Below are 23,570 nucleotides of genomic sequence, written 5' to 3' on the forward strand. Positions count from 1 at the left end.
AACTAGTGATATCCTCCTATTTCTTTTGATATCCCCTATACTTAGACCAAGGCCTTAAACAATAAAACCAAAGAACATATATAAAACCCACATTTAAAAACATCTCACTTTGAGAATTCTCTGTAGCCTCTAGAAATCAAGCAACAAAATAAGTACATTGAGAAGCAGAGAAATTGCACATTTTGCTTTAATGTTGCTAGAGGATATATACTCCATTAATCAAGGCATGGCATAATTCATTTCAGCCATACTGGGGCACATACAGACATTGCAGAAGAATATGTACAAGGGAGACTGAAGCCAACAGGGACATAACTGATCTGAAAAGGGGATCCTTAGTAGATGTCCTAAAAACACCATTGAAAAGAGGCAGTTGAATTGTGAATGCATAACCAAACTACCTTTGTATCCTCCTCAGAAAGGCTGGCAAGGAAGAAGAGGTGAGTGGAGAAAATAAGTGCTATTATCAATGCTACTACTCAGTTACTAAAAACAGCCATAACATTCAACAAAATTAACTCTAACATAGAATAACAAAAACAAGTCAAACCTAAAGAAACTTTAATAAAATAAATAAAACTCCAGTATGAAGCACAGCCCTCAGAAATCTTTCATTGCATAATAAATTAAAAATTGTTAAGATCAGTCAAGTGGGCAAATAAGTTAAAACAATTGGTAAATAAGAGGGTAAATAAGTTAAAAAGTTAAAACAGTTTTTTAAAAGCATAATCATTTCAGATTAAAAGTAAGTCAAAAGCCCCACATTTACAAGCTAATTAACAAACCAACAATCAAAACTCCATCAAAGTCTTTTCATCTATTCAATCTTCACACCACGCTAACCCCATCCAAACAAGGGAAGGAGAGGAGATTTTGGCACTGAGTCTATAAAATAAAAGAGGGTGGAGATAGGTAAAGACTAAAAACAAAGTAAAATAAGGCTAAACAAGGAACAAGAGCCTCTTGTGGCGTAGAGTGGTAAGGCAGCAGACATGCAGTCTGAAGCTCTGCCCATGAGGCTGGGAGTTCAATCTCAGCAGCTGGCTCAAGGTCAACTCAGCCTTCCATCCTTCCGAGGTCAGTAAAATGAGTACCTAGCTTGCTGGGAGGTAAACGGTAGTGTCTGGGGAAGGCAAACCATCTCATATTGAGTCTGCCAAGAAAATGCTGGAGGGTGTCACCCCAAGGGTCAGACATGACCCGGTGTTTGCACAGGGGATACCTTTACCTTTAAACAAGGAACAAAAAACCCTCCAAAGACTAAAATGAAATAGAATAAAATTAAAATATACTGCCCCCAAAGACAGAGTACAGCCTCATAGCATCCTATTGCACCAGAATCAGAAACAACCTTTGGAAACATCCCCCACCCCACGAATCACCCAAAACTTGAATTTATATGTTTAGCTGAAAACATTCATCAGCTATTATTGTCTAGGGATGCAGCAAAATCCTTTCATCTGAAAATAAAGTGCAACCCTGTTCAATTTTACACTGCAAGCAACCATGACAACTGTGCTATAACTGTTAAGCCAATTAGGAATCCCAGAACTGAACTACTGAGCACAAACGATTTTCAAGCTAGTGCTCTGAGATGATCTGGAAGTTAGCCAATGCCCAGTGGCTTGATGAACTCCCACCCTTCAAAAGAGGCCAACACTGCCCCTTACCTGGAAAGTAGAGAAACCCTGTCCCATCCCTAGAAAGCTGAAAGGGCTCTGAAGACATGTTGGTGAGATGGGCACAAAAGAGATTTGCTTTCTTTCAGAACCCCATTCCAAGTTCTGATTTGCAGGTGCACCCTGGAATATGACAAAATACTGGGAGGAGTGCATGGTGTTGAGAATGGGCATTTAAATCTAAATCTAAAACATACAATATATTTGTACCAATTTGCAGCCTAAAGGGAGTAAAGTTTTTTTCTCATTGTGATTTGTTTGCTTCAAAAGTATGGAGGGGCTTCTGGGAGAGCTGCTGGTTTCCCTTCCCTATCAACAACTCTATTGGGGCCTGACTGACTCCCACTGGCTGACCTTTTCAAGGCTCCCACGGTCACCGCAGTGCCAGGGAGTTACTGTCTCACGTGTGCTTAAAATCCAGGTGTGCCAGCTTCAGCATGGACCATATGGCTCTCTTCTGCACTCGAATCAATTCCATGCACGCTTAAAGGTAAAGGTATCCCCTGTGCAACAATCCCCAAGCAAAGCATTTGTTTTTTCTGATCAATGCAATGATATACGACAGAGCATACATACCTGATAAATTAAGGCATTTGTCTTTGTCTTCTTATTCACATCAGCTCCAAGCAACAGCAAACATTCAGACATAATGATATTGTCTTCAGCACATGCCTTCTCCAACATCAAGTTTTTTAGATCATCGTTGTCAGCAATTTTAGCAAAGCATTTACAGCAGAGACTCTGAAACTAAATTAGGAAGATGGACAACTGAGAGTGGTAGACAGTCTTCCAGAACATGTCAGACAAGATGTGTTGGGATTTGGGAGGGGGGGAGTGTCAGAAGAAGGAGAGAGAGAGAGTCTAAATGGTTAGTTAAATTTTATTAAACATGGAATACTGCCAGTCAGTCTAAAACAATACAGGAGATATGAAGTCTAAATGATTTAAGATACCTGCTGGTCTCTCTGTTCTCTGAAGCACATGGACATCTGATAGAAAATAGCAGTGTCAAATGACTCCTGAATCAGCAGCTTAGCAAAACAGGGTGATAGGTCAAGTATTGTTATAATTGTGTGAAAACCCTAAGAGATTGAAAGATACGAGAATGGGGAGAACAGCAATCAAGAGGTATATTGCTAAAAACATTTATCTTGAAAATAATAAAAATGAAAGACTGGAGATATTTCCCAAAACATAGAACAATTACTGGGTTCTGCAATGGGGTGGAATTATGCTAGATCCTACTAAAATCCCTGCTAAAATTTAGCAGAGTTTATTGTTATTTATTTATTTTAAAATTTATACCCGGCCTCTCTTGACAATGTCATCTCGAATAAAACAGTAAAAACAGCATAACTCATAAAATTCAATTAAAACATTGATAACATTAACCCCAATATAAAAACCAATTATAAAGATGGCGGTGCAAATCTGCAATATTCCCCCAACCAACTCAGCTGATCCCCCTTGGTAGCATTATTGGCCTTGCTGAGCATAAGCTTTTCCATGGTTGTGATATGACACTATCACATGTCATTCTGTTCCTCTGGCTCAGGCCCAAAATAATATTATGCAGTATGAAGGTGAAGCTGGAGCATCTGTATTCCACAAAAGATATCAAAAGGTGCAGAAAATTTGGCAATACAGATAAAAAATTGTATTTCTTGAACTTCTCCTGGAATTGAATCAGGTAGAATTGATGCTTTTGAACTCTGGTGCTGGAGAAGACTCTTGCAAGTCCCTTGGACTGCAAGGCGAACAAACCGGTCAGTCCTAGAGGAGATCAGCCCTGACTGCTCTTTAGAAAGCCAGATCCTGAAGATGAAACTCAAATACTTTGGCTACCTCATAAGAAGGAAGGACTCCCTGGAGAAGAGCCTAATGCTGGGAGCGATTGAGGGCAAAAGAAGAAGGGGACAACAGAGAATGAGGTGGCTGGATGGAGTCACTGAAGCAGTCGGTGCAAACTTAAACGGACTCCAGGGAATGGTAGAGGACAGGAAGGCCTGGAGGATCATTGTCCATCGGGTCGCGGTGGGTCGGACATGACTTTGCAACTAACAAGAAGACTCTCCACTCGTGCAATCTGGTCCCATGCTTGCATACATGTCAACTGAATAAACTACACAGGACTAAAGGTAAAGGTATCCCCCGTGCAAGCACTGAGTCATGTCTGACCCTTGGGGTAACGGCCTCTAGCATTTTCATGGCAGACGCAATACGGGGTGGTTTGCCAGTGCCTTCCCCAGTCATTACCGTTTACCCCCCAGCAAGCTGGGTACTCATTTTACCGACCTCGGAAGGATGGAAGGCTGAGTCAACCTTGAGCCGGCTGCTGGGATTGAACTCCCAGCCTCATGGGCAGACAGCTTCAGACAGCATTTCTGCTGCCTTACCACTCTGCCCCACAAGAGGCTCTACACAGGACTACTGGTCACTTAATATGTGAACTGACTCCACTGCAAAGCATTACCCCAACATCATTCAAAGAATTACAAAAGTTTTAACCCTACTCCACTTACACATGCAGTACCATTTGACGCTATCTTCATTAGATTTCTCAGTATCTTCTCTGATGGTGCAACTGAGACTGTCATCCCTAGAAACAAGTCTCAGTAAAATCTGTAGGCACACTGAGACATGTTTTTAATATGCTTGAGATCACAGCTTCAGTTGAATTATGACTCTGCTCTGGTTCAGCCTCACTTGGAGTACTGTGTTCAGTTTTGGGCACCCCAGTTGAAGAGGGATGTAGACAAACTGGAGCGTGTCCACAGGACGACAACAAAGATGGTGAGAGGTTTGGAGACCAAGACATAGGAAGAAAGGTTGGGGGAGCTCGGTCTGATTAGCCTGGAGAGGAGACGACTGAGAGGGGATTTCATAACCATCTTCAAGTATTTAAAAGGCTGCCATATAGAGGGGGGTAGTCTTTTGTCAAGGGATGTCACCGCCGCCACCTGAGCCCCTGCTCTGCTTGCTTTCTCGCCAGCGCCCCTGACTTCCTGCCACCCACTGGGGGGCACTGCCAGCAGCAGTTGCACAGTGCCATGCCAAGGGGGAGACCCAGCCATGGCGGGTGCTGGAGAGCACCAAAGGTGAGCCGGTGGCAGAGTGGCAGGGCAGCCCCCGAGGCAGCTGCCGGGGAGGAGGATGAGGAGGAGCCACGGCCCGGTACCAACTGATCCACGGACCAGTACTGGTCTCTGGACTGGGGGTTGGGGACCACTGATATAGAGGATGGAGCAGAGTTGTTCTCTCTTGCCCCGGAGGGGAGGACCAGACCCAATGGGATGAATTCAAAATAAATTCTGTCTAAACATCAAGAAGATGTTCCTGACAGAGCGGTTTCTGAGTGGAACAGGCTTTCTCAGGAGGTGGTGGGTTCTCCATCTTAATTTTTTTAAACAGAGGCTAGATAGCCATCTGACGGAAAGGCTGATTCTGTGAAGGCAAAGGGGTGGCAGGTTACAGTAGATGAGCGATAGGGATGTGAGTGTCCTGTATAGTGCAGGGGGTTGGACTAGATGACCCATGAGTTCCCTTCCAATTCTATGATTCTATAATTAAGCATGCTTAAAATTAAAATAGGAAACTTCACTAAAAGGCAATAAAGCTGGTTTCTGAACTTCCTGCTTTTATGCAATGTTCTCACAGCATCAGTTTCAATATTTTCATACTTTTAAAAATACCACAGCCAACTTTTTTAATGCAAAAGAGTCCATGCCCCCAGGAAGAAAGCCAGGATTACATGCTATCATCTGGTAAATAAATTAAGAACTGCACATCTTTTAAGACGTCATCAATTCACAGGAGGAAAAACACTATTACAAGATCACTTGAATTTTAAACAAGCATTTCAAGGTAATAGTATTCATGTTAAAAACAACTGTTTTACAACACCACGTGACTCAAAGAAAAAAAGTTAAAGTCAAAACCATATTCTCAGCTAACAGGAGTGAAAGGGGAGAGAGATCACAAAGGGTGGAAGAATTCAGTTTCGGTATAATAGGAAAGCACAACCTGGATATCAACAGCTTCTGGCATTTCATGGTAAGGTTTAGCACAAAGTTCTGCAAACAAATCTTGCCCACTAACAGAGAGTATAAGAACAGACATGAGTGTCATCACTTTAGAAATTAAATAGAAATCACATCACAATAATGGTAGGTTTCCCAAAGAAGCCCCCTTTATATAAACACATACATGCATTTGTATTTCAGCTTCATCCTTAAATCGTCGCAGTGTAGAAACCAGAACTGTTGCCAGAACATGTATTGTTGCAATACACAAGTTCTTTCTTGTGATCAAGGATCTCAGAAGACTTAATCCTAAGCACTGTATTTCTAGAAATTAAGCATGAATATTAAATATGGGCATTGGAATAAAACACAAAAGGCTCTTTCCTATTTACATAGCACATACTTTTTGTGTTGTTTTATTTTTACAGATTTTATCATACATGAAGAGAAGCATTATTAAAGCGAAAAATATTTCAAAATCTTCTTCTGGAGAAAAGAGCCATCATATCAAACCTACTTATGTTTCCAAAATTTCTAATCTCTTTGTCTATAGAAAATAATTCCAAATAGTCAGTTAAAATATTATTTAATTATTTCCACATAATAATACTATATAATTTCTGGAATTGCATTTTTATTTGTCCTTTAAAATTAAATAGAACATTTTATTTTATACCTTGATCATCAGGATACATTTGCAGTGAATGGAGTACGGTGTCTGTCATTCCCTGCTGTAACAACATTTCAAGAGCACCTGAACACTCCACTACAGAGGCAAGTATCTGAAATCCACATTTCTGAATGCCAGGACTTCCAATAAACTGGAAACAAAAACACAAATAAGGTCAGGCCTAGTGTTGTCTAACAAAGATTAAAGTGTTTCTGCTTACTTTTGCACATATGACCAATTGCTTTTTCTCACTCAGTATATTTCAGCTACAAACAGATGTGTACTATCAACATACATGTGGCAGGTTTACCTCTAAAGGCTGTTTCAAAGAATCACTCACACTATATGTGAGTAGCTCAGCCCCAACTCTGAGCCACAGAGATCTTTACAATAGAACAGAAGAACACTATAGAAATCAGGTCCCACAACTAACAAAGGATGTTGAGGCTGCAGAGGCGTTTGAAGATGCAGCCACCATCACGGAATTGCATCTTGTATGCAAGTATAGGCCACTTTCCCACAGGAGCTACGTTTCCCATGTTGCTATGAATTGTATTTGTCTGGGCAGGGTCAAGTGATTGCATAAATCAGAATTTCGTAAACAAACCTGTAATATTCAAATGTGCCAAATCACTTCCCATAAAACTGGAGAGATTACACAGAAGCATGCGTATGAAAAATAGTCTAAAGTTTTGCCACACTTCACAGTTCTGTTAACAGTTACCTGATAAAATGTTTTCCCCGTGCACATTGAGTTATGGAACAAAAATATCTTGCCCTACCCTGTTCAGAGCATCCAGGACTAGCGTGTGAGTCCCTTCCAACAAGCACTGGTTTTTAATAACTTTTAATGTCAAGGCAAGGTCAGCACCTCCTGGTGAACTATTCAGCTCTTCTTTAATTTCTCCTGGAATAGATATATGTATCATGTATCCAACCAGAAACAATATTTCCCAAGTAAACTAAAATACCATAATAAAAATTAGTCAAGAGGTTGGAGCCTGTGATCCACCAGCAAAACATGTTGACAGTTACACTCCTTCCTGCCAGCAGTCTCTATTCACCACAGAGATTGTGAGACCTGAGAACTAATAAACCACATGGATGGAGAGTGCCTGTGTGTAGGGTAGAGAAGTTGAAATCACTCTCTGATCTCAACTTTCCCAGGAACAGAAGGGACTGCTTGGGGAGGCAACAGCAAAAGACTCCAGTTCTTGTTTCTGCAAATAGTGGGGTTCAACTCAAGGGTTTAAAAAAATTATATAAAAGCTCACATCACATCATTATTTCCTTTAGGACGACAGAAGACCTAAGGCTACCATCAACTACTTGTGTCTCCCTTATCCTCTCTCAATTGGAGGACATCATTATTGGTTGACTCATAACAAGCAGGGACATGGCCAACCTCAAGGTAAGCCCTGAGTATATTTAAATCTCTCCAGTGTCCTTAACTATGTTCTGAACTCTCTGACTTTACTGGGTTACATTAGAAATCCAGCACGGGAAACACATCTCAGTAAATTCTCCTAGACCTGTCAGCAATTTTCAGGATACTGACAATGGCAACCTTCTAGAGTGCCAAGCTGTATCAGGGCTGGGAGGAACCATATAGCAAGGGTCACCATCCCTCTTCTTTTTTAATCCCATTAAGGAATAATTCAAAGAACACTCAAATATGAACTCCTGATGTTCTCTCATTTGGCCTACAGCTATGCTAATATTCACTGTGAATTTACTTACGTGGATTCATGAAATGTAATATAATTCGAAGCGCTTCTAGCTGCACAGATGACAACTCTTTATGCCTCCTCATAATCTCTACGATCCTAGATGCAGCCTCAGTCATTATATCCAGTGGAGGGTAACTGGAAAAATCAATCGGGTAAACAACTGAACACCACATTTCTCAACTACACATTCAGTCTGTAATATTTTTTCCTTTTTATGAACTAAACTGTATTTAAAAAACACAGCACCTGCTCACTGAAGATCCCAGCACAGCACACAATGTCCATTCATCTGAGTCTGAACCATACCTGTTTCATTATTCTCTGCTGGGATGCAGAGATCCACACAATTAGTTCTCTGATCACAAGCTTTGGACTTGGTGTTTCTTGAGCAACACTCCCAGGTGGGCCATATCACGAACTAGGGAGCTACACCCCCAAGTCTGTCCCCCCCCCCCCCCAAGCTGTGACAGCTTGGAAAACAGCAGCCAAGGTAGGCAGATGAGATGCACTATGTTAAGAGTAATTAGAAGTGAAATCGACATGAAAAGTGCAACCTAGCCTTAACTAGGAACTGAGCTTGTCCGGGAGGGCGGTATACAAATTAAACAAACAAACAAATAATCTCTGTTTTTGACACAGCCAGCATAAATTTTACTACCTTCCTTCAAAAGTGTGGTTCAGTAATTTGCAAGCACTTTCTGCAACTTCAGGGGAGATGATGTATTCCTTCATTATCTTCAGCACATTCATGTGTATTCCTTTTGCTAAGAGGATTTTCCTAATACCCACTGCAATCAGAAAAACTTAAATAAAATTTGTACAGGAACACAAGTACCTCATTTTTTAAAAAGGTTTTGCCTAAAGCAACTAAATGGAGCTGAGATTAGTATTGTCAAGGTGTATTGGGGATAACTAGGGCCAAGAGGTTCTCTCCCCACTCCCTCTCCCACTGAATTCTCTTTACCATCTTGTTCTGATAGAGTTGCCAAGGCATTTGCAGATGCTTGGAACACCTCTTTTGAACTGGAATGCACTATCATGGCTAGCATCATCTCTCTGTGTGCTGGGAACCTAAAACAAGATTAACAAAAAAGTATAATGTCATAAATAGCTACATAGCTCTATGAATACTGACTCTGTTCCACTATTAAGGGATCACAACACATCCTAGGTGTATTATACATGGCAGGAAACCTTGCTAAAAGTATGCCCCAAAAGACGTTTTTAAAAAATTTCTGCATATGGAGCTGGTTTTGTCACAGAAAAGCAACTATAGTATTTTTGATTCTGCATGGCATCCCCTCCCCCTCATACTAGCCACTATGTCTTTTCAGTGCAGTATTTAAAACTAGTTTTAAAACTACTTATCTTTTACAACGGTCATGAAAACACCTGTTTTTGCATGCATAAATGCTAGCGTGTTTTTTAATCTCCTCCCCTATGTCACCGTACACCAATGAGGGAAATAGACAGCCCTTCATCCACCAATGGGATGGAGTCCCTTCATCCACCAATAGGAGCTTGAGGCACACCTTGTTCGGTGCAAACCCTCCCACCTCTGCTATGACATTACACCAGCAGAAATTCATTCATTCATTCTCTCCGAGGCATTTGCAAACATTTCAATCCACAACAGGAGGAGTTTTTCGCCATTTCATCTTGGTTTTATGGGGAAGGATATTTGTTTATGTGTTGGTTTTTATATTGCTTTATTGGATTGTATTTTGGTTTTTTTATGGAGTGATGTAATCTGCTTTGAGCCTTCGGGGGAGGTGGCTAATAAATAAAATGATGATGATGATAATAATAAAGCAGAACAATGTGAACAAACACTAGTGCTATCTGTTTACATAACTAGAGTTTGGTGTAGTGGTTAGGAGTGCGTACTTCTAATCTGGTGAGACAGATTCTATTCTGCACTCCCTCACATGCAGCCAGCTAGGTGACCTTGGGCTCACCACAGCACTGATAAAACTTTTCTGACCAAGCAGTAATATCAGGGCTCTCTCAGCCTCACCTACCTTACAGGGTGTCTGTTGTGGGGAGAGGAAAGGGAAGGTGACTGTAAGCCACTTTGAGACTCTTTCGGGTAGAGAAAAGTGGCATATAAGAACCAACTCTTCTTCTTCTATCAAGACAACCTATAACTCCTGATTGTGTATCAGATGGTGGGAAAAAATCCACTGAACCATATATCTGGGCAAAGTATGTTGGTGTCAGATTTCTAGGCATTCAGTTCAGGCTACTGACTTTTTCTCTTCATCTCCAATCTTCTCATGAAGACACTGTTGATACATAAGGAGGTTGTTCAGAGCCCAACAGGCAGCTTCCTAAATGAAAAACAGAAAAACAAAAACTTTATTTGGAAACCATACTCACCTGAAACATATCTCAATTATTCCAAGTATAATCACCAGTATATTTGTGGCAATGACAAAAAGATTTTTTAAAAACATAAAAACAAATACAAAATACCACATTAGGAATGTGTTATGAACATACATAGCTGATTTTTTAAAACTTCACATGATCTGAATCTATGAAATCATTTTCTAGGACGTATTTCATTTCACAAGGATGCTGTTGCCTAGAAATTTCTTGAACATGACCACAGATGCTTACATCAGATTTATAATGATGGGGTAAGATATAAGCTGCCAATCAATCTTGGGGTGGTGGTGGTGGTAAAGGTAAAGGTATCCCCTGTGCAAGCACCGAGTCATGTCTGACCCTTAAGGGTGACGCCCTCTAGCGTTTTCACGGCAGACTCAATACAGGGTGGTTTGCCAGTGCCTTCCCCAGTAATTACCGTTTACCCCCCAGCAAGCTGGGTACTCATTTTACCGACCTCGGAAGGATGGAAGGCTGAGTCAACCTTGAGCCGGCTGCTGGGATTAAACTCCCAGCCTCATGGGCAAAGCTTTCAGACAGCTGCCTTACCACTCTGCACCACAAGAGGCTCTTATAGGTGGTGGTGGTAAATTTGCCCAAATAAGGGTATTTTTTAAAAAAAATAACCACCTTTTCTTTCACAGGGTGGGAGGGCTCTCCCCAGCTGCCATTTGAAAACCCCTAGGCCGCAGTACCATTGAGGGGCCTTCACAGTACTTTATGGTATCTCAGTACCATGGTTTGGGAAACCCTGGATTAGACTCTTTTGAATTCACACCATATGGGAAGCCCATATCTATCTTGGAGGATAGAATGTCATATTTAGAAGGGTCCTTGTGACTGTGGTGGTGAGTATACCAATTGTTTTATTAAGTAAACCTTAATTTGATTTATATAGTTTACTAATTATGAAATTCAAGTTCTTGCTACCATTTGTGTTCTTGTAATTTTATTCTTCATTCATTTCTAGAAATATTGAATAAGAGTTGCACTGAAGAAAGTCTGTGGACAGAAACATTTGCATTTTCATTTTTTCATATTTCATATGAAATCATCAAGTACTTTTAATCTACAAAAGGACTGATAACCCTATGGAAAAAGTGCTGTAATTTAAAGCAATCCAGGTGTGTCAACAATACTCAGGCTACATGACTACCCAACTGTGGCTACATCATGGGCAAACTACCTTCTCTCACTTTCATTTCCCCATATGTAAAATGAATTTAACAGTGACAACAGACATCTCAGAAAGCAACATACTGAAAACTGTAAAGTGAAAAGCTAACATTCAATGTGAACATTCTGCAGTAAACACTCAAGAAAAACTGTTTTATTCAGTGTGATTATTATTTTCCACAATTACAATCTAAATAACATGTCACTCAAGACCAAGCCATATACGAAATTCATCAGTACATCTATATTTTTCATACCTGTACGTCAACATTTTTTCGGTGACAACTTAAGGCTTTATAACAGGCTTCTAGCCAATATAATTGCTCTTCCTCCTCCTTTTCTTCCTCCTCGTTTTTTTCTTTTAAATCTCTGTTTAAAAATATTGTTTCCGCTTGGGCGAGAAATTTTATTAATTTGTTATTTAGAGGCAAAAGCATATGCAATTATTTTGTAATTCTAGAACAGATTTGTAAAGGTGATGAAACATGATACGGATTAAGCACTAACTGTAAAATGTTTAATACAATCAGAGTCCAGTAGCACCTATAAGACCAACAAAGATTTATTCAGGGCGTGAACTTTCGAGTGTAAGCACTCTTCATCTTTCATTTCTTAGGACTTTCTTTTCATATGGAAAAGACAGTATAATGAAGCAGCATTTGGCAGGAGTTGAACAAAATACCATTTGACTCAAGGTTTTAAAACTGAACTATTGCCATAAAAATGAAACTCAGCCACTGATATCAGAACATCTTTGCAAAATAAAGCTTCTCTATATGTCACAATGGACCATCCAAATAATTTAAAATCTTACTTAAACTCATTTACTTCTTTGGTTTGCCGTTATCTTTACTTCCAGTAACTCGAAACATGTAAAACTGCTTAAAAATCAGGCACCAGGCAATAATTGTGCCAATCTATAAAAAGGGTGACCATTTGGATCTGCATAATTACCATCTTATTAGTTTGTAACCCCATTATTTATAGCAAGTTATCAATCTGGTTGAATAAAAGGTAATCTGGGTTGAGAAAAGGCCAGATTCTGGAAGGGCACTAGTTCTGTTGATCGTTGCTTCACTTTCCAGTTCTTAATAGACAAGTATACTAACTTTAAAGAGGGCATGCTGGTGGTTGCACTCATGGACCAAGGCTGCTTTTGACCCAATACCTAGAAAGAGACTCTGGGAGAAGTTGAGGGATCTTCTATGAACAGAAGTTTATTATTTCTGATTCAACAACTCTATAATTCCCCTTCTGCCCAAGTGAAGTGTGATCCTTCTGGTCAACTGTCAGATTAGATTACATTGAATATGGTGTGCAGCAAGGCTGCACCCTTGAACCACTGCAATTTAATACCCATATTCATTATTTGTACTCTTTCCTGTCCTGCAATGATTACCACTTGCCATATTTAGCCTCCCCCAAGTTGCCATTCAATTGTATGCCAGTGATACAACATTACTTGCAAGATTGGTGGTGGGAATGTGTAGACTCTTATATTCCTTCTCAGACTGTTGTCCAAAGAAGGCCTGATTATTCATGACTCAACATCTGAAGTTCTTTTTAGTAAGAAATGGGGGAACAGAAAGTCCAAATGGTCAATTGCTCATCATAATATCAATCCACTTGAGCAGTCTAGATATCTGGGGACAATGTTTCAAACTAATATTTCCTGGAAGATCCATCTGAGTTCAGCAATGAGAGCTGCCACCAGACCATCTAGAGCTGTCACAAGATTTTTTTAAACCATGGGAGGACAGTATGTCTCAGCTGCAATTTATGTCTTCAGTGCCAAGGCTACTAGACATTTAAGGTATGCAAAAGGCATTTGAATTAATGTAATAACAGAAAATATTGACCAACCCTTGTTGAGCCTTTTACGCTGCATTCTGGGAGCCACAAAATGTGTTGCCAGGAAACTTTTGCATGCAGAGCTTGGATAAATATCTTTGGAGGCTAAAGCGTGCCAGGGGACATTTAATTTAAAAATCAAATGTTTAAAAACCTAATAGTGAAAAAGGTGTTGGAGTTTAGTTAGAACTGATCCTTGTAAATTCAGTTAGGGTAGTATGGTGGAGATTAAGCTGGGAGACATAAATATAATAAATGAAATGATGGTTGCCCTGGGAAGACAGGAACTGAGCAGTCATGGACAGGTACCAGGCAAGGATGATTCAACCATGAGGTCATTTTAAGTAGTATCCTCATGCTAACCCATGATGTTAGCTCTAAAAAAGGCAATGAATGTAATGCAGGAGGAATATAAAGGTTTTGAGTGAAAGATATAAGGGAAGGGCCAATATAGCAGTTGATTTGGAGGTTGTCCCGCAACAGATTTTGGCTGGATTCATTGAAAGAGACTGAGCAAATTGCAGCAATGCCTTAATGCACGCTACTTTTGTTTTTCGCTATATATGACTGCATTCTAGCAGCAATAGCATAAAAAGTTGAGAGACCTCTTTCATTGATATTTTATAAGTACTTACTGAGAAGAGCTAAACAGCTGAGTCCTGCAGCCTGTAGCTTTGCATTTGCTGGGAAATTTTCAACAGCCTGTACAATAGCTCTGTGCACATCATTCAACACAAGGATACTGTAAAAGTTTCCTGAAAAGTGGGGGGAAAATCAATAGCTGTAGCATGAAAATAAAATCCCAAGGAAACCCAACTTCTGTAGTAACACCTGTTTATCCTGGCAGCCTCGACAGGGTTAGGCAAAGAACATTATATTCTTGTTTTACAACTCACCCAGTGTAAGTTTGTGAAGTAAGCAGCAGCTCACTTCCTGAATTGGTTCGCTGTGGGGAAACATCTTCATCATCTTCATTATGATGATATAACACTTGACATTTCCAGACATAAGAACTTCCACATTGCTGGCTAGAACAAAAAGAACATATTTGTATAAGAGTCCGTGCAATTTTTGTTTATGCAACTGTCAGATTTTCTTTAATCTGGTTGGTGCTTTGGCAAACCCAAAGAGTCTTTTTAAAAAAACAAAACAAAGAGGGAATCCTTTAATAAAAAAACACACTAAGCTAACTTATTGTATTTTATACCCATCATCATTTTTTTCATGATTTCCTTGATACGACAGTAATCCAACACATTTATAAAACAGAACAAAACTGGAAATGGATTTTCACAATCTTTCTATTGCCACAAAATGAGAATAAGGTTTTTTTTTAAAAAATTAAGACCTCACAAGAGTTCATCAAGAAATGGAGCACAGTTTGTGTCCTGCAACTATGCATTCAACAAAATCTAATTTTTGCTAATCAATGGTAAATTCTGCACATAATTCACACAAATTTTACCTTAACATGACTAATGAAAAAATCTTTGTGTGATGGGAAGAAAGCCAACATTGTTTGTCTTTGGTCAAAGGCCACGATTCACACAAATGGATGGAAACTAGTCTTCCTGTCATCACTCTACATACTACAGTTGCAATACTTACATGGTCCAGCCAGTGAATGTAGAGAAAGAAGGGCAAGAAGTACGACGTTTTCTTTTCCTGGGAATTTTTTCAACACATTGAGTATGATTTTATGATCTTGGACCTCAACAAACTCAATCAGCTGCTCCTCTGGAACTGAATTTAAAAATAAAAAAATTAAGTGTAGTATAGACAGATTTATTTAATTCCTTACATGAATTAGTCATCTATTTAAAAAATTTCCAAGGTGCCCTGTAGAATGAAAGTAAGCATTAATATTAGCAAAATTTATTGTGCTGTCAAGAGACTTTGGTGAAACTGCAGATATAGAGTCAGTTGGCTATAGAGCAGGGGTTCATGGTAATTGCAGTACCTCTGGAGAGCCACAGTTTGGCCATTCCTGCTCTAGAGCCTGTCCTCCTAATCCCTCTGGGAGAAGTTAGAATTTAAAAGTCTCCTATCAGTCTCCAATATATTTATCATTTTTAATTCACAGAACATAAATGAATAGCTGCACCTGGGACAGTTCAAGAGATATTTATGAGTATGATTGGCACTCTGTTAGTCTTCACAATGTTCTTCAGTATCTTAGAACTGAGATGTTTAAAAAAGCGACAACAACTAAGATGGCTTATCAAAGTGGCAAAGCCCCTCACACTCTCTGCCAGTTATTCACTCAGTTATAAAGTTATTTTCTGTTTTGGTTGGCAATGTTTGTCAAACTTAAGTATGCAAGTTGCGATTACAACACAACATGGTTGTGATGTTAACTCTCATTTGTTGGCTCTGTGCCTGAATGAGAAATGTCCACACACACTCATACACCTATGACTTTTGTTTGCTTTTGTGGGCTTGACATTATTCTTCACAAAATGGAGTAGGAAGTAGGCCAAAGATAAGAATCTGTGTCTTTGAACTTGAAAGAATATATAGTTTAGCAATAGATTAACTTACCTCTAGAGAACTGAGTACTTCTCAAACACATTTGCTGTTTCCCTTTCTTTTGTGTGATTATTGTACAGGGAAAAGGCTTTTTAAATGGGAGTTGCGGGACAGCATTCAACACCATCTATCTATCTACCTACCTACCTACCTACCTATTTTATATATCGCCCTTCCCTGAGGCCCAGGGCAGTTTACATGGAACATAAAAAACAATACATGGAACTTAGTTTCCCCCGCCCCCCCTAACATATAGAAGAAGAAGAAGAGTTGGTTCTTATATGCCGCTTTTCCCTACCCGAAGTAGGCTCAAAGCGGCTTACAGTCGCCTTCCCATTCCTCTCCCCACAACAGACACCCTGTGGGGTGGGAGAAGCTGAGAGAGCCCTGATATCACTGCTCGGTCAGAACAGGTTTTTATCAGTGCCGTAGCGAGCCCAAGGTCACCCAGCTGGATGCATGTGGAGGAGCGCAGAATCGAACCTGGCATGCCAGATTAGAAGTCCGCACTCCTAACCACTACACCAAATGACATCCTAACCACTACACCAATGACTATGCAATTTGGCACTGGGCTGCCTGTAAGCTTTTACAACAGTGCAAAGAAGTCATAGAATCTTCCAGTCAGGAACAAAGCACCACTAGAGGGCACTCTTTTGCTGGGTTGAGTTCAATCCCAGCAGCCGGCTCAAGGTTGACTTCCATCCTTCCGAGGTCGGTAAAATGAGTACCCAGCTTGCTGGGGGGTAAACGGTAATGACGAGGGAAGGCACTGGCAAACCACCCCGTATTGAGTCTGCCATGAAAACGCTAGAGGGTCAGACATGACTTGGTGCTTGCACAGGGGATACCTTTACCTTTACCTTTAGGAATCCTAAACCTGAAAAGGAACAATATCTACCTTTTTCTAGCAGCATATGTAAAGCTTGGCATCCATGTTTCTGGATCTCTTCATTATCAGAAAAGGTGTCCATGGCACCAAATACCAGAAAAAACACATCAGTCCTTTCTTCCAAGAGATGAAGTGTTATTTCATCTACAAACAAAGGACACATTTGTATAGTATTCTTGTATAATAAATATTTAGCTCCTTCTACAATCACAGTCCACGTGTATCCATATTCCTGACAATTTATTTTATTTGTGACTAGGAAAAAAGCCCATTTGTGAAAATAGGCAGAGTTAGGTGATCGGGTGGCAGCTGTCGGTGGAAGGCGGGGAAGGAACGCGGCTTGGGCTGGGGGGCAGCACAGACGACAGGGAGGGGGTGAACGCATGGTCGGGAGTCCGGGCATGTGTGCTGGAGCTGGAGGGTGGAGTTCCGGGGTTGGTGTGGGGCGTCGGCGCCTGCAACCAGGAATGCGCGTGAGTCCGCGCATGCCTGGTTCATTCCTTAGTTGTGCTGGCAGCCACGCAGGGCACGCTGGCTGGCGGTGACGCCGGGCAAAGGGGAAGAAAGGGGCAGGGAAGAGGACGACCCACGGAAGGTGAGTGCAGTGTCGGCGAGCGGGAATCGGCCAGGGGAAGGGGAGCTTGGAGTGGGGGTGGGAAGGGCGGGGACGGGGGCTGGGGTAGAGGTGGCGGGTGGGTGCTCGAGTGTGTGTGTGGGCATGTGTCTGTGTCTGGAAGCGGCGGCGGGGCAGGAAGGGGTCTTGGGAAGGTGGGGGGTTAGCGGACAGCGGGTGAGTGCACGAGTGTGTGGGGGGGCGTGTTTGTGTCTCAGGAAGCAGCGGTGGGGTGGGGGGGTTAGCGGGCGTCAGGTGGGTCCTGCAGTGTGTGTGTGTGTGTGTGAGTGGGGGGGTGTTTTTGTTGTGGGAAGGCGGGGCAGTAAGGGGCCTGGGGATGGAGGGGGTGTAGTTGGAGTGTGGCGTCTGCATGGTGTTGGGGGGGCAGGAAAGGTCCCTGCTCCTTTCCCTATGGCGATGGGAAGGCAGGAGGACTCACCGTGGGGGAAGGCCGTCTGGCCTTCTGCACAGTAAGTCCCCTGGCGGGCGAGGCTGGGGCAAGCGGGCAATGGGGAGGCGCACCATTGGCCACTTGGCCCTTGAGTGGCACGTGTAGGGGCGAATCAGGAGCTGCTTCGCGGCTCCTGGTTCGCCCCTCCGAGTTTTTATCATGGACAGAGCCCGCCCTAACTCCTCCCCAATAGCCCTTAGGGCTTTATTTTATCCGCTCCGCAGGAGTGGTTAAAGGTAATTTGTAAGGTAATGGCAAGGTAATGGAATTATGAATTTGACTCCCTGGCCTTGGGATAAGATAGTTACCAGCAATTCCCTTTCAGGAATGTCTCACTGTTGTATGGAGACAGATGGGGCAGGCAACATATGGTGAGGTGAGAGCCTTTGATCTCTGATACAGGCAATTTGGTTTCTCCTTGTGTTTTTGTAAACGACACTGAATTCTAGGGGATTAATTGGCTGTTTTCACAAAGAATTATCCTTGGCTGTATTTGGTTATATGACACAGTCTACTGATGTAACAGAATTGATGTTTGCTATATATTCCCTGTCATGTAAGGAGTTCATAGTCTGATGAAGAGTGCTTGCACTTGAAACCTCACACCCTGAATAAATCTTTGTTGGTCTTAAAGGTACTACTGGACCCTTGATTTTATTGCATGGTTTAAAGGTTACAACACTATGTCATGAGAATAAAGAGACAGAGGTAAAGATATGTAGGTAGATGGAAAAGAAAAAAGAGACAGAGAGAAAAACAAAGAGACAAAGAGACTGAGAAAAAGAGAAAGAGAGAGGGAGATTGACAAAGAAAGCGAGAGAATGTGGTTTAGGGGAAGCCAGTTCACCAGCACTGTGTCTTGCAAGGCAAGGGGAGGGGGGAAAAACACCACCGCCTGGATGAAGCAGAACTCAGATAGAATACTGCATTCCCACACACAGTCCTGTCAGTTGGCTCATGCATGCAGCAGCCTCCACCAGGTGGGGGATAGGCAAGCGGGAGGTCACCAGTTCAGCAGGCTCTGGAGTGGTGCACTGTGGCCTGTCAGTGTCCCATAGCCAGGCGCCTGGGCGACCCCTGTGGGCTTGGTGGACGCTGGAGGGAGGGGTAGTTTTGCACACCTGCTCCATCCCCGAAGGTGAAAGGGATGAAGTTGCTTGGCCACTCCTCTCCTCCTTGTGGCTCGGGTCAGCTGCCTCCCCCAACACCCCTACATCCACTTGGCCGAGGGTGAAGCAGCCCTGCCAGCAGCAGCAGGCCGCAAAAGACAGTCGGGAAGCAATGGGTTTCCCTCTCCCCCTACCGCGTCTTGTTTTCGCAGGCCGGACCAGGCAGTTCCCCTGCCCCGTTTCCCCCAAAAGTGAAGCCTGGGGGGCCGTTTGCATGGCTCCTTAGGATTCTGTGGGCCAGGGCAGGCTGGTCTCTTGGCCCCCAGTCCCTGGGAGCCACGTGGAAGCCCACTTCTGTCCCCAGTGACGTCCAGGTGGCAAATGCTGGTAATTGGCGTCACTGGGTTCATGGATGGCGGGCCTTAGTAGGGCTGGCCAATCAGGCTCCTGGGGACCAGAAGCAAAGTCCAGACAGCCCCAGACAGGCCCAGACAGTCTCCGCTCAGGAGGCTGTTTCCCAAATAAAAGGGAAGGAAAGTGTTAAAGATGTATACCATGACAACTGGTCATGCAGGATTCAAATGAAGACTCTATTTCTAGAGGGACAAGCAAGCAGCAGAAAAAGCCTGTTCTTCAAAGAAATAACATTTAAAGGCCCAGCTGACCCACATAGGATCTATAACAGTGGGGGATGTATAATTAGTTCTTCTAATTTTTAAATCTGCTAATAGGATCTGCAGGGGGATGATATTAGCTGACACTACTGGAGAGCTTTTCCCCTGCATTAGTATCTCAGTTTAAAACTGGCAAGGGCTGGATAGGCTGCGGTGGAGCTGGAGGAGGCAGGCAGAGGTGGAGGAGATTTCCCCTCCTTCCCTACTCCCCCCAAGAGTGATGGAGCCTCTGAGCACCAGCCTCCAGAGCCATGGCAAGGGATGCGGAGCGCTTGTTAGGGCTGGAGGTGGCGGGCAGGGGTGGCGATTCCCCCCTCCCTCCCTGCCCCCTCAAAAGTGACGGGGCCTCCAGGTGCCAGCCTCCAGCCTCCAGACCTGCACCGAGGGCCGAGGAGCCCTCAGTGGGGCTGGAGGCTGCAGGTGGAGGCAGGGACGAGCTCCCCTCCCTCCCTGCCCTCACAAGAGTGATGGGGCCTCTGACCATCATTCTCCAGAGCCCCTCTCCCCCCTTCCCCCCACCGTCAAAGGGCTCCTGTGGCCCGGCAAAGCCTGTGCGCCTCCCAATTGGCCCCATAATCGGACAGGCCCCGCTCACTCTCCACCCACCTAGCCCTTACTCTTTTATTTATACAGCGAACCTGTATAAAAGATATTTGGGGCTGCAATAAACCACAGCACAAGTTTTATAAAAAGAAAAATATTAACATATAAAAATAAATCAAGACAACCACCACTGAATCAAGCATTTTCCTACAACCTTAAATAAGTTCTGAAATACTGAATAAAATATAATGTTCCATGAAAGTCTGTATTTCTACAGTTTATTTACATCATTTATCCACTGCTTTTCTCCCCAACAGGGAGATGAAGCAACTTACTTCGCTCTGTTCTCCTCCATTTCATCCTTACAACCTGAGAGGTAGGTTAGGCAGAGAGTGTGTGAGTGGTCCAAGGTCACCCAGCAAGTTTTTATGGCAGAGGGGGGATCTGAACCTGGTTCCTGCTGATGTAGTGTGACTCTTGACACTAAACTGCACATTTCAAGAATGATACAAGTAAAAAAAGTTGATACCTGAAGTAAGAAGCAGATTCAGTGTTTTTAGTCCAACTACTGAAAGGCGTAAGTTCATATGGTGAAGCCTGAACATTTTAAGAATCTGTCTAAAGATGAGAAAAGGGGGAAAAAAATGTCACGCCAGTTCAGTATATGTAAAATGTTTATACACACAAACATACACACACACACACACACATAAACAAAGATTTAATGAAACAGAGAAATGGAAAAATAAACAGGCGAATCAAATATCAACATATATACAGAGACATTAATCAAACCTTGCCATTTGCAATACTTGCTGACCCCAGATGGATGTCATGCCACCTAAGCAGGCCTCCCAGCCAAGGGCCAGCAGCCTCCACCTCACCTTCTGCCAAAAATCCTCCAGCCTCTGACCATTCCACCACCAGACAGTCAGTTTCCTCCTGCCTGACTACATGAGGGCAAAAGAGGCAGCCCTCAGTCTGAAAAATTATTTCAGCAAGTATCCTCCATGAAAGATTGGAAAAGGCTGGCTTAGATCAAGATAAATCTGACCTGAAGACAATCCTCAAATATCTAAAGTCATTGATCAATTGCATCATGTGCTGATTACCAGCCTCTTGATTGGTAACTTTTTAGATTTTACAAAAATCATAATTTTATTTATTTTCTATACTGCCCTCCCATAGATTTAATATGCAACATAAACAAATTACCACTCTATGTTACACAGATAAAGTGCCAGTCTGCTATGATAAGAATTATCTACATATATCTGCAAATTTTCTACTGTCTGATTAATATATTCATGTAAAATTCCCCTGCTTTCCAGGATGAATACTTTACCTAACTTAATAAAACATTTGAGCATCATGAACATCGGATCAGAGCAGCTCAGATGGGGGTCAAGAGTAGCTAATGTGGGATGTTGTAAATAGATAAACTAATTCAGCATAGGGTAGGTAGCAACTTGCACAAAAAACCAAATGCAGTATGTAGAAAAGGCAACAGAATGGTTCATTTAGACCAGCCTTTCTCAACCTTGTTACAGTTGAGAAACCCCATTCTTCAGGCTTCGAGAAATCCTGTGCAGAATACAGTTCAGAAGCATAACTGTGTACTTGCCCACTTGGGCCCCTCCACTTCCCATCCCTGCCATTTTGGGAGGGGTTGGTGGGTCTACATGAATTTATATGGTAATATCACCCAATAAATGTTTAACATATTTTAAAAATATATTAAGAACTAACTCCCATCCATTCAGGAAACTATTCCGGGGCTATCAAGAAAGCCTGATTTAGACTGAAGAACACAGTTGGAAATTCTCTGCTTCTATATACCTTCCCCACAGCTGTTTAGAGACAGAAGTGAAACCCTTTCACTTCTTTGTACTGAGTGCTATGACATAATATATGAAGAAATATTTTTCCACATTATGAAAGAACCAGGAAACTGAAAGAGAATTTCCTTTTTTCTCTTCTTGAAAGTGGTTACTACATTATCAGTCACCAGCTCTAAGCAGCAATAACACTGCTGTTAGTAATAGTATATTGGTTGGTGGAAATGAACTACATTTCTACAAGAGATATGTTAAAGACAAAGGCACAGGCATTTTCTGAGAGATTTAATACCACACAGCACTACATCAGTGTTCTCCTGTTTTTGTTTTATTTTATATCCCTTACTGACCCATTATGCTGGAATTCCACGATGGCGGCAGCAGGGCATGCTCCCTGCTGCCGCCATCCCAACCCTGGCCTGGCACAGCACCCCGGAAGACCCGCAACAAGGGAATGCAGAATCTTCCATGTTCCCTGGATTGGGCCAGCCCCGTGCATAAGTGGAAGAGCCGGGCCTTTTGGCCTGGCCCTTCCCTCAACCTATGCTGTCCCTGGAGGGGCACTGCATGCCCCTGTTGGCTTCGCGGAGCTGCAGAGCCGACCGGAGAGTCCCCCCACCCCCACCTTGGTGGGAGAATACAATGCTGCTCCCTGCCATTGTACAGTGGGGGGCCCATTCCCCTCACTCCCTCCGCTCCCCTCCTCAATGCTGCAGCGTGTAAATTATAGCTAAATATTAACTACACCAACATGTCTTTTTGCAGAAACATTGAGTTACAAATTCCATGCAATTTTTACACATTATTGAAACACAGGTATATCCTTACTGGTGAACACTGAGCACTTCCCATTCCATTCCAACTTCGTTAGGAGGTACAAGCTTTTGAAGCACATCTGGACAGACTTCAATAAGTTTGCAAAGAAGTGACCAGCCAACCTGTAAAGTAAAAAAGCAGAACTAATTTTCATAATATGCATCAAGCCTTTCATATTCCCTACCCCGCCTCATTCCCAAAACTTGTAAGCTAGAAAGTATTCAGGATGAACCACATCAATGGGTGCATTAGTCCAATTTCACAAAACATACCATTCCACAATTTAGGTTTACATGCTAGCTTGAGGGTTTTGAACTGTAATACTGGTTTGAAATCTCTGGGTCACTGCTTGCTTGTGTATATAATATTTATTTTAAATATTTCTATCCAACTGAGGCAGTATACAGATAAAAACATTAAAGCTAACCTAGCTTTAACAGCGAGTCACTGTTAAATAAAATGCTAAGGCCTAAGTGGGCGGAGAGTAGGCAGGGCCGGTCCGGGTAAGGGCTCAATCAGAAGGAACTCTTGTCACCAAGAAAGACAGACAAGAGTTCTAGCCAGTTGGGTGAGGGCCCAATTGGAA

The 23,570-nt window shown here is 42.4% G+C and overlaps 1 protein-coding gene across 1 annotated transcript in view; it reads right to left on the reverse strand.

Moving 5' to 3' along the window:
- The window catches only part of LRRK2 (leucine rich repeat kinase 2), an 82,587-nt gene that overhangs the window by 52,991 nt on the left and 6,026 nt on the right, over positions 1 to 23,570 (reverse strand). Inside the window, exons 3-18 of the mRNA XM_077338190.1 lie at positions 22,997 to 23,106; positions 20,860 to 20,948; positions 16,950 to 17,084; positions 15,128 to 15,262; positions 14,416 to 14,547; positions 14,155 to 14,274; positions 11,926 to 12,059; positions 10,352 to 10,431; positions 9,066 to 9,172; positions 8,760 to 8,889; positions 8,112 to 8,236; positions 7,154 to 7,278; positions 6,378 to 6,522; positions 5,886 to 6,025; positions 2,633 to 2,761; positions 2,256 to 2,426 (exon numbers count right to left, since the gene is read on the reverse strand). Coding sequence (XP_077194305.1) covers positions 2,256 to 2,426; positions 2,633 to 2,761; positions 5,886 to 6,025; positions 6,378 to 6,522; positions 7,154 to 7,278; positions 8,112 to 8,236; positions 8,760 to 8,889; positions 9,066 to 9,172; positions 10,352 to 10,431; positions 11,926 to 12,059; positions 14,155 to 14,274; positions 14,416 to 14,547; positions 15,128 to 15,262; positions 16,950 to 17,084; positions 20,860 to 20,948; positions 22,997 to 23,106 — 2,007 coding nt within the window. The remainder of the gene's footprint in view (positions 1 to 2,255; positions 2,427 to 2,632; positions 2,762 to 5,885; positions 6,026 to 6,377; positions 6,523 to 7,153; positions 7,279 to 8,111; positions 8,237 to 8,759; positions 8,890 to 9,065; positions 9,173 to 10,351; positions 10,432 to 11,925; positions 12,060 to 14,154; positions 14,275 to 14,415; positions 14,548 to 15,127; positions 15,263 to 16,949; positions 17,085 to 20,859; positions 20,949 to 22,996; positions 23,107 to 23,570) is intronic.

This window comes from Paroedura picta, chromosome 5 (assembly GCF_049243985.1).
Source record: "Paroedura picta isolate Pp20150507F chromosome 5, Ppicta_v3.0, whole genome shotgun sequence".
Classification (NCBI taxonomy): Eukaryota; Metazoa; Chordata; class Lepidosauria; order Squamata; family Gekkonidae; genus Paroedura; species Paroedura picta.